The sequence below is a fragment of the Eublepharis macularius genome, chromosome 19, assembly GCF_028583425.1.
Source record: "Eublepharis macularius isolate TG4126 chromosome 19, MPM_Emac_v1.0, whole genome shotgun sequence".
Lineage (NCBI taxonomy): Eukaryota > Metazoa > Chordata > Lepidosauria > Squamata > Eublepharidae > Eublepharis > Eublepharis macularius.
Genome location: NC_072808.1, coordinates 10,189,175 through 10,204,489, shown reverse-complemented (window position 1 = coordinate 10,204,489; position 15,315 = coordinate 10,189,175). Strand labels below are relative to the sequence as shown.

The 15,315-nt window shown below is 45.6% G+C and overlaps 1 protein-coding gene across 4 annotated transcripts in view; it reads left to right on the top strand.

Annotated features, from left to right (window-relative positions):
- Positions 1–15,315, top strand: part of TNS2 (tensin 2) — a 121,346-nt gene that overhangs the window by 71,759 nt on the left and 34,272 nt on the right. For all 4 annotated transcript variants that reach the window (XM_055003116.1, XM_055003118.1, XM_055003117.1 and 1 more), the window contains 3 exons: positions 5,553–5,591; positions 10,693–10,731; positions 13,819–13,868. In XM_055003116.1, coding sequence (XP_054859091.1) covers positions 5,553–5,591; positions 10,693–10,731; positions 13,819–13,868 — 128 coding nt within the window. The remainder of the gene's footprint in view (positions 1–5,552; positions 5,592–10,692; positions 10,732–13,818; positions 13,869–15,315) is intronic.

Below are 15,315 nucleotides of genomic sequence, written 5' to 3'. Positions count from 1 at the left end.
TGAGGCAAGCTGACAAGTGTCCAACCTGTGTCAGGCGTCACTTGTAGCTTGGCTCTCAGTGAGCGTTCCAGACCTTGTGACTGCTAGCTGCGCTGTTGTATCTAAGAGGATCTACCATGTCTTCTGGGGTTGATAAGGACCAGAGAGCGTCTCATTTCCTGGCTCCAGCAACATAAATAAACTCTTCTTAATCCAGCAATCATTTATGAATGGCGTGTAGCCAAGATGGAAGGGGGGAAGGGCCTGTTTCTGGAAAAGAACTGTTCAGGGAAGGATTTCATGCAAGGGCTGCTTTTCGGGCTTGGGTTCCTTCCAACATCCAAGAACAGGATGTGTGCATACAGTGGCAATGATAAAAAATGCTTGCCCATTCAGTGGGGTGGATCCTAAAATTTGATCCTAAAGCCAGATTTTGAGAGCGCTCAAATGATGTTAACTAATTTCAAAAACGTGCCACGGGGAAGATGCAATTCTTTGCATGAACATAGAGGGACTGCTTAAGGTGGTAATATTCCTGAAAGCTTTTTCCTACATTGTACCGACGTTCACACATTACAGCCCTCTGCAAACATTCTGTTTTGTTCACATGAACTGAGAGTGCACATGTGCCCGTGATGCACCCCATAGACACAGTCTCTGCCTAGTGTGAGGCAAACAATGTGTGGATTTTCCACACAGGTATGCTTTCGGTAGGCAAACTCCCGGGGATTTGCCCCTTTATCCGCCGATCGCTGAGCGATCAGCCGGAGGGGGCAAACTCCTGGAGCGTGCCTGCCACTGGCACGCACCTCAGGAGTGCACACTGTGCGCAAGCTCCCACCCCTCACGCTGGACACAGGAGCATCCCTGCACTCCGATTTGTCCCCAAACCGGCCTAATCGGAGCGCAGGAGCGGTCCTGCAGCCAGCGCAATAACGTCACTTACAGACGTCGCCATGCACTTGCACAGGGGATTACCTTTACCTTTACCTGCTTCATTCATAGGAGTTGAGATCCACACCTTCTGACTTGGCTACCACTTAATGAGGCATACGCAGTTGTATAACTGAAGTTTGGGGCAGAGTTTTGATGCAGAGTATGGGAATACTAATTCATGTCCCTTGGTTTCCAGTTTGATTTGGGAAACCCATGGATCTCCATCTGCTGGGTGGGGGCTTCCCTGTACCCCCCAGCCCCCAAAATGTGGCACAGTATCCTGTGTGGAGACAGCCAAAATATGAGATACATGCTGTAAACTCAGTTATGCAAGGGTTCTGCAATGTACTACTGTTGCTCACCTGTGATTCTTGCAAAAATTAAATATACAAAAGGACATTAACTTGTTTTCATACGGCTAGGGGTATTTCATATGCTTCTTCAAGGAAATTCTGATTTTGTGTTGATAATAAACTTTGCAAATGAAGGGACTGTATGCAATGATGGTGAGACTAATCTAGAACTTTTGACAGAGAGTGGTACTGGTACTAAAGGTTAAAAATGAAGGGCAAGGGGAGCTAAAACCACAGCCATTGAAGGCCCAGTGATCTGAAGAATGCATAAGCTGTGTGTAGGCTCCTGCCTTCCATACACAGCCTATGTATTCCCCAAATCTGTCTTCATAAACAAGAAGGCTAGAAATTTGCTAGGAAAATAAGAGCAAGTGCAGTATCTAAGTAAGCACCTCATAATTCTGAACCGTAAATTTGGGCTCTTGCTTCTGATTTGAATAATTTTAATGTTGTCTGTTATCTAGAATTTTTAAATTTTTATGGTTGCAAATTTGCTATATATGTTCTGTCTTGTAAAAGCCAATAGCTATATACAATAAAAATGTTCTACCTACCTACAAAAATAAATGCTTGAGGATTAAAAAGAATCTAAATACTGTGGCAGGTTCCATACAAAATATGTTTTTTTTTCTATTTTGATGGCATCTTTTGCAGAAAATTAAAGCAGAAAAGGACTCTTCCCATTTATTGAAATAACTCTTTAACAAATAACTCAGTTATCAGAAAGAAAATTCAAAAGATACATCGGCCTATTTTACTTACAATTTTAAAGAAATGATTGAGCATTTTCAAGTGCCTGTCCATTCAGATCACGGTCTGCTGTTTGGCTGTGAGCAAGAAACCTGTTTTTTGTCAGGCAGTTTGGTTGTTCGTGAGCAGCTGAAACTTTTTCAAAGAGTTGCTTCCCACATAACCAATGAGTACAGTGCAGATTTCTTTTGGCTACATTCTCATGCAGCCTAAAGGATGTCCTAGTTCCACATTCCCACCCCACCCCACCCAAACTGTCACCTACACAGACGCAAACGCAACTGCTCAGTAAAAGAAATAAAACTCTGCCGCTAGCATCACCAGTTTGGTGTAGTGGTTAAGAGTGCCAGGACTCTAATCTGGAGAACCAGCTTTGATTCCCCACTCCTCCTCATGAAGCCAGCTGGGTGACCTTGGGTCAGTCACAGCTCTCTCAGAGCTCTCTCAGCTCCACCCACCTCACAGGGTGATAATTGTGAAGATAATAATAACATACTTTGTAAACTGCTCTGAGTGGGTGTTAAGTCATCCTGAAGGGTGGCATATAAATCGAATGTCGTTGTTATCAAAAACAGCACTTTCCTATTGAATGCATTCGCTGAAAGTTTTTACCATCTGTAATAATTTTAATTAAAGTTCTATATTTCCTATTTTTATGCCTTCACAAAGACATACTTAGATTTTGGGAGTGAGGTGGGGACAGAATGGTTTGGACAGAGTCAGAAAGTGGTAGGTGTGGAAACGGTTTAAGCGCTCACACCCCCACCAGCGCTGCTCCGTTCCAGATCACCTCTCCCCAAAGCAGCTTTCCCCTAACAAAAAACAGCTGTGCCTGGTTTGTTACACTCACATGAATACAGTATTTTGTGGTTAGTCTCCCCCCAACCTCCGAAACAACCATGCTGTTTTTTATTACGGACAGCTTTGGCTTTTGCTTCTGGTGGAGTTAGGCCTCCAAATGAAGATTTCCAGAGATAAATGTTTGTCTTTTTTATTGGGGCTGTTGTCGAATTTCACATTCCCAGCTGTTTTGACTTGAACATTCATTCCCCTATCCTCTTTGGTGCCCCAAAGTGAGCCTGAGTCCTTATTTTCACACCCTTTTCTATTTCTTCCAGCCAATTTTTCCCATTAATTTATGCAATTTAAGTGTTATTCTTGTGCCAGTTGCATGTAAATGGCCTATCAGTTGTGAATAATACAATTTTAAAAAATTAAAAGGGTACCTTCATGGTGTAAAGGAAACCAATGAATTGGGTACAGCCGTGTTGACTGTGAGTGAACTGAAATTCTTCTCGGTCAGGATGGTAACAGGATAACAAAATGAAAAGATTGTATTCATACATCCCTGTTCTTTACACACACAGAAATGGTGTGGTATTGTCAAAACACAATAGCAGCTGGTGGTCGCTGATAGTCCAAAAAGCAACCAAAAAAAACCTGGCAGGGCCTTGTGTGACCCACCTGAGGGTCCCGATCCATGGGTTAAAGACCACTGCTTTAGATTCTCAGAGTAGCTCTGTAGCAAAGTCCTGACTGAAGCCATCGAAGAGTTTGAGGGAAAAGTCTTGCTCTTGTTGGATGCTTCCGAGTATGGTACGTGGTAGGACCCTGAATGAATGATGGGAATGAGACTACACAATACTTTTGACACGTGTTCTTCACATGTCGGGAGATACAATGTTAGCCAAGAAGTGTAGTTTTAAATGACAGAGCCGGTGGAGATCGTTCCGGAGGGGACAGATTCTCTTACCACCCTCCACTGCCTCTGGCATCTCCCCTTCTGGAGCCTCTGCCCTGCCAAGGCTCAGTTAATTCAAAGTTTTAAGCAGCAAGGGTGGCAGGGTAAAAGCACAAGAAGGGGATACAATTTGGCATGCTAGAGGTGGCAGAGGGCTGTGAGAAAATCCGTTCCCTTCAGAGCAATCTCCGCCAGCTCTGGCTTTCAAAATTACGCTTCCTGGCTAACGTTGCGTCTCCCGACACTTGACGAACACGTGCCCAGGTGTTTCGTGTAGAGAGACTGAGGGTAATCTTTGACTATCCCCACTCTGTGTTTGGAATAGTTGATGCTCCTTCTTCCACAGTTCTTTCGCAGAAAAGTTCCCAAGTTTACTTGGAGAAAAGACATGACCCCATAGCTGTGCGTAGATGCATCATGTTTATATTGTTCCTGTTAATATTATCTAGGGATGTTGCAAATGTTGAGGCAAATGAGTTCAGCAGGAAATCATGCTGTGTTCAATGGCCATGATTCCACATGAATTTGACCTCTTTGTCTCGCCACAGCCCACGTGCAATAATAATGGGTTTGAAGCACTAAGTTGTATGACTTTTTGGAAAGTATCATGTTGCCCTATTGCCCTAACCTGGATGGCCCAGGCTAGTCTGATTTTGTCAGATCCCAGAAGCTAAGCAGGGTCAGCCCAAGTTCATAGTGGTGGTATGGGGGACCACCAAGAAAGTCTAGGGTTGCAGAGGCAGGCAATGGCAAATTAACTCTGGATGCCTTTTGCGTTGAAAACCCTACGGGGGTAACCATAAGTCAGTTGCAACTTGATGGCAAAAAAGTGCTTGTTAATAATCTCTTGCTGAGCAATTAATTTGATCAGTATTCATATATACAATTGGCTGCCAAACAGCAAGCTATGACAACAGGTCTGTGTGGAAGGGGGAATGAGTGCCGCTGGAGTGTGTGTGAGAACACATGTGTGTGAAATCCTGCTGATTCCACTGTGTTGTTGGAAAGCACAAAAAAAAATTAACTTGACAAATAGGCACAAGCAGCTTACAAAGAGCTGACCTGACCAGTGAAAAATGGGCTCTCCTCTCACAAGCGGCGAGCAGAACGTGAGCACAACCAGTTGGCTGCAAACGGATTGCCGCTGAACTGAGCTGAATCAGACGTCATAATTTCTGACTCAAAATTCTTTAGTTTTAAAAAAGCCACTCCTGAGACATCCCAACCACTAGACCAGACTTCTAAGAGGAGGGAGTAAATTCTCTGTTGTTTTTTTAAAGCTAGAGCCAGGGAAGGCAAAAGAGACCGGGCCTGGACTCTCCCCCTCCTCTCATGGGTCACTCAGGGCTGCAAAGGCAGTCGAGCCAGGTGAGAAGGGAGAGAACAGAGCTCAATAGCCTTACTGTGCTTCCCTCTTGGGTGGGGTGGGGACTGGCCTGTTTACGTTTCTCTATATTTAGTGCCCCTTCCTTGCATTGGCTGTGATGAATTGCCGCTTATGTGTCTGCCGTCATTGGAAGGAGCCAGCCCAGGCCAAAAAAAACCACCTTGTTGGGGGGGGGGGACAGGTGGGAAGCACAGATTCTGCCACTTACACAGGCAGTTGAAGGAGCCGTGCAAGAGACTTTTTCCCCTGCTGTTGCCCTCACATCTCTTGCGGAGAAGGGGAGTGATTAGGGACGCCACGGCAGAGCTTCGTAGGAGTTTGTAGGGAGGCTGGCAGACTGCGAGGCCTCCAGCTGAGTTGATCTCTGTGAACGGACTCATCACTCTCCGGTTCTTCTTGTTCCTAGGTACCTGCCTCCTGCCAGCCGCTTCCCCCACCTGAACTGGTAAGTGCCGTCAACGGTTGCATCTCAGTTGTGCCCTTGTTCCATCCCTCCTTCGGTCATTTTTTCCTCTTTCTGTTAGTACGACTAGGAGAAGAAGAATAGATGTGAAACTGACTTCTGGTACATTCAGAAGTCAGGAAGTGGGCGTCGCAAAGGTGTGTGACAGGTCTCCCACCTCCTGGAGGGTAAAGGGACCTCGCAACCCTAGCTTGAAGCCAGAAGTGAAATCATTGCATCAGCATGACGCTCTAGGATTTGCCTGAAACCATATGGTTTTTATCATAGAATTTCAAGTGAATCCTAGAGTGATGTACCCATGCAGTGACATCACTTCTGGATTTGCTCTGGAACTGACGCAGCGTCTTTCATCACAACTCCAACTTTGCTACTCCTGGCTTCTTGGGAATCTTTTAAGTTAAAAAGCCAGTGATTGAACAAAGAACCTTCACGCAGCTAAAAGATAGGCTGGGCCTAGCTTTGCCAACTCCAGGTTAGGGAATGCCTGATGGTTTGGGGATGGAACCTGGAGAGGGTGGGGTTGAGGGACCTCAGCAGGGTATAATGCCATATATCCCACCCTCCAAAGCAGCCGTTTTCTCCAGGGGAACTGATCTCTGTGGCCTGGAGATCAGTTTTAATTCTGAGAGATCTCCAGCCACCACCTGGAGGTTAACAACCCAATTTCTAATCCTAATATCAGAGAACTACAAGACGAGGTAAGGGAGGGGACAGGATTTAACTCCTCTTGCTGCACACTTCATTTTGGATTAAAAGAACTTAGCCACGCAGGACTTATAAGGTGAATTCGCTGACCCAACTTGCGGGCACCAGTCTGATTGGGGTACTCACCTTAAAAAGCACCGTGGGGCCACATTCTGCTCTGGAGCATTGTACAGGAGGAGGAGGTCTTTTAGCACCCCCCAACCTTGCTGACATCATGTGGAACCCCCCCCCCTTATCGGCCTCCTGCCATGAGGGGGGCATTGTCCCCTCTGGTCTGCGCAACATCTAACAGCTTGCCACCCGTCCCACGGGTTTTGGATGTTGAGTGAGTGATTGTGCAATGTGAAGGCCGTTGGGTTTTATTAGCAGGAACTGCTTTTATTTATTATGCTACCTTTTTTTATTCTTTTAATGTGATCCACTCTGAGCCTGTTTTACGGGAAGTGGAATATAAGTGCAATAAAATAAATACGTCTCATGTGGTCCAAAACGGCTGATAAATCCACCCTGAAGACATGCCATGAATGTAAGAGGGTTGAAAGGCAAGGGGGCCCTCCTCTTATATTTTTCGTAACAGCCTTGATCCCCAGAGTGCAGAGACCTCTGGCTGCTCCATGCTGTTTTCCCACCCAGCTTTCTATTGCAACGCCAAAGAGTTTGAAAGAGCAGGTGTATCCTTTCTAAAATATGACTGATAGGAAGCCCCTTCCCCTCTCCATCCTGATGGTAGGTTATGTTTTCTTCAGGCCGTGCCAAACTGAAAACAGAGAAAAGAAAGTCTGGGCCAGACAGTCTCAGGAAATGTAAAAAGGAGACTGGTGCAAAGATTATTAATAGCAATTTCAGTAAAGGGTCAACGGGAGCGAGGGATTTCTTAACATGATGGCATCTCAAATCTTTGGGGTTGGTGCGGTAAGAGAATCTTCTGAAAATTTTGTTGATTTGCCGGGTCTCGGATTCTGGCTTCTCAAACCACTCCAAGGTTTGGAAAGGTACAAATGTTAACGCATCTCAAGAGCGTGCGCCAACCGTGACAGCCATTTAAGCATCATCTTGTGTCAACTTGGCTGATATTGTCATCGGCAGGATGGGCAGGTAATGATTGTGTGAACAGCAGAGTCTAGTCAGCAGATAATAATAACAAAAACGACAACTACATTCGATTTATATACCACCCTTCAGGATGACTTAACTCCCACTCAGAGCAGTTTACAAAGTATGTTATTATTATCCCCACAACAAACACCCTGTGAAGTGGGTGGGGCTGAGAGAGCTCTGAGAGAGCTGTGACTGACCCAAGGTCACCCAGCTGGCTTCAAGCGGAGGAGTGGGGAATCAAAGCTGGTTCTCCAGATTAGCGTCCTGGCACTCCTAACCACTACACCAAATTGGCTCTCAAGTGTGGTCCTGATGTGTGTCGTGGCACCCTCCGGTACTTCCTCTGGTGCCCACTGAGCTTTTCAGAAAGTGCACAAAGTCCACTTGTAAGGCAAGGCTTGTTATTGGCTGCCCTCATTCAAATGAAAAGGGTTTTCACAACCACCCTATGAGGTAGAACAGGTGAAGACATTGACTGACCCAAAGGTCACTCAATGAGATTTTGATTTAGTGTGGAATTTAATGCTAGGTTCTAATCTAACGCTCTAATAACTACACAGCATTGACTCGCAGTGCATGGAAACAAATGGGGAATACACCTTGTTTCACCACCTACTGGCACACCAGCTCAACCTCTGATGCCCTTGGGTATCCGTGTGTTGCCGTATAATCTGATTTGGCACGCAAAATATCCATGTGCACTATTGAAATTCTCCATGTAATTTAAGATTTAATTGTGCCCTTGGGATCTGTATACGTGCCAGATTGGATCATACATCAGTTCGTAGATGCCTCTTGGCGTCAGAGATGGGGGGTTGGTGCCTTGGAAGGACAGGTAAGCAGGTAAATTACTTTGCCCTCTTCTCTACCAAGGATCAAGCGGGTGTCTCCCAAAATGTTGTTGTCATGGCATGTTTATAGTTCTAACTTGTCGAAAAGTACAGCTAGCTCCATTAAACAGAAAGCAAATGGGAAATAATAATGTTAATGTTTATAATTTTATAATTCAATTAAATACATTTATCATTCCTTGGAGAGCAGGCTGTTTTATCCAATAGTATTCCATTTCTCTGCCTCTTCCTCCTCCTAGCTGGGGAAGAGTCTTCAAGATGAAGCCATTTTTCTTGAGTGGTCAGTAAGAGAGGCACCACACTGGCGCCAGCCGTGTCTAAGAGCCAGTGTAGTCGAATGGATAGGCAGGCTAGGATCTGAGAGGCTTGGGTTCAAATCTCCACTTTGCCATGAAGCTCACTAGATGACCTTGGGTGGCTCACCCTCTCTCAGCTTAAGTTATCCTCAAAGGGTTGTCATGAGGATAAAATAGGGAAAGGAAAACTTGGTTTGCTGATCTTTGGTGAAAAGGCAGGATAAAAACCTGATGTTCTTGGGTGCTGTCCCTGTTTGGGAGATTCTACCCTCTCCAGCAAAGGAGGTGCAAACAGGGAGGAAGAGGGCAGGATTTCACCCCATCCTAAGTTTGCTGCCTGTGGTGGGCTCTTCCACTACAACTGCAACTGGCTTCTGGCAGAGAACACTCTTGCTGTGAATCTGCCTGCCTGTGAACTTGCTCCTGCCCCTGAATAATAATACTACTTCAACAATAACAGTTGTAAAGTAAAGCATTTTACAAAACACGAAAAGTCCAGTCCTCTCTGATCCAAAGAAGGACTGCCCAGCATTTCCCACTGTGCGGGGAAGTCATCCATCAGCTACTTAATAACATAACAACAACAACAACAACAACAACAACAACATTCTATTTATATACCACCCTTCAGGACAACTTAACACCCACTCAGAGCAGTTTACAAAGTGTGTTATTATTATCCCCACAATAAAACACCCTGTGAGGTAGGTGGGGCTGAGATTGCTCCTAGAAGCTGTGACTGGCCCAAAGTCACCCAGCTGGCTTCAAGCAGAGGAGTGAGGAATCAAACCTGGCTCTCCAGATTAGAGTCCTGCCGCTCTTAAGTGACTGACTCGAGGTCACCCAGCTGGCTTAAAGTGGATGAGTGGGGAATCAAACCTGGCTCTCCAGATTAGAGTCCCACGCTCTTAACCACTACACCAAACTGGCTCTCTAGACAAAAAGGATGCGGCCAATTATCACCCTGCCTCTAATCTGCCCTTTCTGGGCAAAGTGATCGTGATCAACCCCAGGCCTTCTTGGATAACTCTGGTGCTTTGGACCCTTTTCAGTCTGGTTTCCAGCCAGGCTATGGGACATAGATTGCTCTGTGGGCTTTAGTTGATGACCCCCAATTCAATGTAGACAAAGGCCATGCTTCTTTGTTGCTCCTCTTGGATCTCTCTGCAGCCCTTGACACAGTAGAGCATGCCATCACGTTGAGCATTTGGAGGCAGAAGTGGATATCCTAGCTGGGGATTGTTTTAAATCATTCCTCATGGAATAGACTCAAAGATTTGCTGTTGGAGACCAGCTATCTTCCATGTGGGAATTATCTGGTGGGGTTCCACAGGGTGCACTCTTATCCCCCCTATTATTCAACCTTTATGTAAAGCCTTTAGCAGAACTCATTCACAGCTATGAAATTGGATGGTATCAATATGCGGATGACACCCAGCTCTATATCTCTCTGTCCAAAGCCCCTGGGGATGCAGTTGAGGTCTTGGGTCGCTGCCAGACAGCTGTGGACAAACGGCTGAAAGTGAACAAATTGAAACTGAATCCAGGCAAGAAGGAGGCGATGCTGGTTGGGAAGGCACAGCAAATTTATGCCATATTGCATTGTTTATTGCTGTTGTATTGACTTACACCATGTAATACGCCTTGAGTCTCAGTGAGAAAGGTGGACAAGAGGGAAGGAAGGAAGGAAGGAAGGAAGGAAGGAAGGAAGGAAGGAAGGAAGGAAGGAAGGAAGGAAGGAAGGAAGGAAGGAAAGGACGATGTCAGAAGATTTGCCTGGACATAAATGGGCAGGAGTTCTGTGGAGCCTGGTGGCTGACATCATTTGCTTCCCTGGAGAAAAGGGATACTTATCTGTAGTGTTCCTTTATCCAGCAGTTGTGTTTTAGTGATACTTTCTCATAGGAAAACTACATTACCCCACCTCCAGTCATAGTCTGAAACTCAAACTGTCATGGAACAGTTTTCATAACTCAGCTGCGGACCCCTGTAATACCAGCCCACGTGGTCGTAGCTGGCTTCTCAGGGAAAGAAACTACAGAGGGTGATCAACATTCTTCTATTTAATGTCCTTCGTATATTTTGTTTCTCTAAACTCCTCTTCTCCTTCTCTCTATCTTTTCCACATGTCAGAGACGGAATACAGCCCCAGTCCGGCGCATTGAGCATTTGGTAAGACTCCATTTTATGCAAATTCTCTGAGTGTCACCTAATTGAAATCCCATAACTGAGTAAGGAATTACTTGGCAGGACCTGAGTAATGCCCTTTGGTAGCTGCTCCAAGCCTGTGAAGCTTCAGCTCCTTGGAAACGGACAGAAACAATGTTTGCCATTTGAGTGTAGGAGGAAATTGGCAAACAGAGTCTGATTTGGGAGTATGCTGGAAAAGATGGTTAAGAGATTTCTGAATGGCAGAAGGAGCTAGAGTGACATACTTGGGCACCTACCTATAAAATGATCTTCAAAGGGTCTGCTTTGTGTGTCCCCTCCTCTGTATTTTTAGCATAGTAGCATTTTGCTTTCATAGCTCTTCACCTGGTGTTAAGAATATTGAATTTTAGGCACCAGGAGAAACAATTTTCCAGTAATTTCATTGATAATATTGATGGCTGATCCTATACTTAGCAGGAGTGATTGTTTTTATGCAGGTCATTCTCTTGTATTTATTCTGGTTTTTAATAATCTTCTACTGACTTTGTTGCTGTTCCATTATTTTTTGCTTGTGTTTTTATTGTTGCATCTTATTGCGCCAGTTTTACGATACTATTTTTTTATTCTCAGGGCCGATTCCAGACGACTAACCTGAAGGCGCTGCATGCTGCCATGTTCCGGATTGCGACGGGAAAAACGCAAAATATCGACGTCGCACCAAACTTGCACGAGAAAACACGATATTTCGTGTTTTCCCGGTCGCAAACCGGAACATGGCAGCATGCAGTGCCTTCAGGTTAATCGTCTGGAATCGGCCCTGTTGTTATTATATTTATTATTGTTGTTGTTTATTTATATTCCACCTTTCTCACTGAGGTCCAAGGTGGATTACATACTGCAAGTGAAACTTTATGCTGCATAGTCATTCTTTTTCTGCATTTTGATCTACTTTCATGTCTAAATTCAAGTGGTTTTTTGGGAGGGAACTTCTGTGTAATGTCATCCACTTTCCGTGTTTCCGCCAACTTTTCGGCAATCTTGCCTGAACATTCGCACACTGTGTGGACAGGAAGATGCTCATTTTTGCAGGATCCGCCTACATCCGCACCATTTTCATTGCCTAAGTCCCCCACAGCTGCCCCTTCCCATGGAGGGGACTATGTCAATCACTGATTTTAAGCGACAGTGATAAGTAAATGTCATTTGGTAACTGACATATAGCTAAAAATGGTAATTGACATATCACTGCAGCATTAAGCCCTCTAGAGATGGTAGGGGGCTGTGGGAAACTGGGCAAGGAAAGTATGGCGGAAATTACCCTGTGGGTGTTCTGCTGCTTGCGCAAATGCATCTGCCTTCTGAGAGCCTCGCTACAAGTGACATCTTCCACGCGAAGGGCACTTGATCATTTTCGCAAGTCTTTCTGGGTACTGAAGTCCCTCTCCCACACCCCTTTTCCTTCTGTTCCTTCCCGTCTCCGTTAGCACGGCTGCCTGAAGAGACGGAGAAAGCCTACGAGAGCAGCTTTTGCAAATCGTCTTGCTGGGGGGTGGGGAATGCTCTAGAGAAAGCTGACATGTGAAGTCCTCCCCTCTCTGTTAGAACTGTTAGGATCGCTGCCTTAAAAGTCAGAGAAAGCCTGCGTTTGCAAATCGTTTCTCTAGTCGCAAGCCTGCTCTCAATGATCTTTGGGGGCGGGCAGCTGCAACTTTCTAAGCTTTCTCTAGAGTATTTCCCCCCCCTCCCCGAGCAAGACGATTAGCAAAGTTGCAGCGGGCAGCTGGGGAGGGGGGGAATACTCTAGAGAAAGCTTAGAAAGTTGCAGCTGCCCGCCCCCAAAGATCATTGAGAGCAGGCTTGCGACTAGAGAAACAATTTGCAAACGCAGGCTTTCTCTGACTTTTAAGGCAGCGATCCTAACAGTTCTAACAGAGAGGGGAGGACTTCACATGTCAGCTTTCTCTAGAGCATTCCCCACCCCCCAGCAAGACGATTTGCAAAAGCTGCTCTCGTAGGCTTTCTCCGTCTCTTCAGGCAGCCGTGCTAACGGAGACGGGAAGGAACAGAAGGAAAAGGGGTGTGGGAGAGGGACTTCAGTACCCAGAAAGACTTGCGAAAATGATCAAGTGCCCTTCGCGTGGAAGATGTCACTTGTAGCGAGGCTCTCAGTGGCAATGGAAGGAACATGGAAAATCATCGCTGTATGAATGCTGCCAGTGTCAGTTTTGAAGCTAATCTTCTTTCTCAAAGGTTCTGCTTTTCTCTGCCAATTCCTTTTAGTTCTGTTATTTTTGGATTAATTAATTACTTCCTATTTTCTCCGGGCTTGTCAGTTCTCTCCACAGGCTCTTGAATAAATGCTTGATTATCAGACCTAATTGGCGGGAAGCAGGGAGGGGAGATGACGCGCTTACTTTTTTCACTTTTTAGCCAGCCAAATCACTTTTCATATTTTTTAAAATTTTGTTTCTTCTCATTAGCTCATTGGTACACAAAAGTGTCCCCAACAAGGCAAATATTGGCTTCCTGGAGCTGTTTCGTGTTGGGAAAAATGTGCAAGGGGGGGGAAAGTCCCCAGGCGCCCCGGTCCTACTCCAAATCAGGCCCCCACGTGCCTGGAAATTCAGTCTCGAGCACAGAATTCCAAGATCATGTCTGTCGGGAACACGAGGATTTTGGAATTTATGAATTGGACCTCTTTGTAATCTGACATTTCTTACTGACAGTTATGCTGGCTTTAGAGGGATTAGCAGAAATAAATCTCTTGTTCGGAAAACAACGATGGCCTCTTGTGCGATACAGGACACCCCAGGCTATTTTCATTCATTGTCATTCTTTCTTTACCCACCCTCCCTTTCTGTTGAGCTCTTTTTGCTAGGCACTTAACTTTGCTAGGCTCTAGAGAGGGCAAGAAGGGTTACATCAGTGCTTTGTTCTTCTGGTCCCTCATTGTCATCTTCTGGGCATGGAACAGGAATCGCTGGGGGTGTAGGGGGGTGGTAGTTGTGAATTTCCTGCCTTGTGCAGGGGGTTGGACTAGATGACCTTGGAGGTCCCTTCCAACCCTATGATTCTATGATTCTCTCCCTCACCATATTTACTTTTCAGGGCTCCACCAAGTCCCTCAACACTGCAAAGCATCGTAACACATTACCCAGGTAAGAGTCTGGCATTGGGGTGACTGCCTGGAGTCTCACCCCACTTTGTTACTTTTCATGGATAGCTCTTTGGTCCTGGTAGGTTAGCTTGTATGTTCTGTAAGCAGAGTGACCATAAGAACAGCCCTGTTGGATCCGGCCAGTGGTCCATCTAGTCCAGCATCCCGTCTCACACAGTGGCCAACCAGTTACTCTGGAGGGCCAACAACAGGGCATAAAGGCAGAGGCCTTCTCCTAATGTTGTCTCCTAGCACTAATATTGAAGGGTTTCTTGCCTCTGTAAATGGAGGGTCCCTTTAATCACCATGGTTACTTGCCATGGATGGACCTCTCCTCCATAAATCTGTCTAACCCCTTTTACAGCCATTGTGGCTGTCACAACAACCATTGGCAGTGAATGGCGCAATTTTACTATAGAGATTCTTTCAGGAGGCAAGAATGTAATGGTCCATTTTCCAGCCATACAAAGCACGTATCTAGAATATCGGGACTAGTTCCGGTTCATTCCTGTTGAAAAACATGAAACCCTGCCCTCAAGTCATAGTTGACTTATGGCGACCCCTTGGTGAAGTTTTCATGGCAAGAAACTAACAGAGTTGGTTTGCCATTGCCTGCCTCTGCAATCCTGGTCTTTGTTGGCGGTCTCCCATCCAATTACTAACCAAGGCCGACCCTGCTTAGCTTCTGAGATCTAATGAGATCAGGCTCACCTGGAACAAAATTAAGAAGAGGGAACACAATGGACACATGAAGCTGCCTTCATACCGAATCAGTCCCTTGGTCCATCAAGGTCCGTGTTGACTACTCAGATGAGCGAGTTTCCAGAGTCTCAGGTAGGTAATGCGCATTACCTGCTGCCCAATATGTTTTAAACTGGAGATAACTGGGATTGAGCCCAGGTCCTTCCATATGTGAAGCGGATGCTCTACCACTGGGCCATGGCCCTTCCCCATGATCTCAGGACCAGGAATAGGCCATACATAGGCCACATGGAGTGCTTGCCCTGTTCCCCTTTCAACCATTGGTGGACGCCTCCCCCAAAGCTACTGATACCCATACCCAATAAGTTGACAGTCTTCTTTTTAATCAATGCTGTGTTATTTTAAAATTATTATTTTAAGCTCCCTTTTTTCTTTTTCTAATTTTTTTTGCATTTTATACTAAATTTTATTGTCAAATGCTGACGGCGGAGAAGCAGGTTATCTGTTCATTTAGCCCAATGCACCTTTGACCTACTTTGGTGGCTACATCAGCTGCAGCCCTTCTAGGAAAACTTATCTTGCTGACTTCCAAGATCGACTACTGCAAGGCATTGTACTTGGGGCTGCCAGTGGAAAGCATTTGGAAACTTGGTGTTTCAAAACATGGCAACCAGATTAAGAAATAGATCCCAGAGAACCAGCTGCATCTTATCACTGTTAGATCACTCTTGGAAACAAACTGGTAA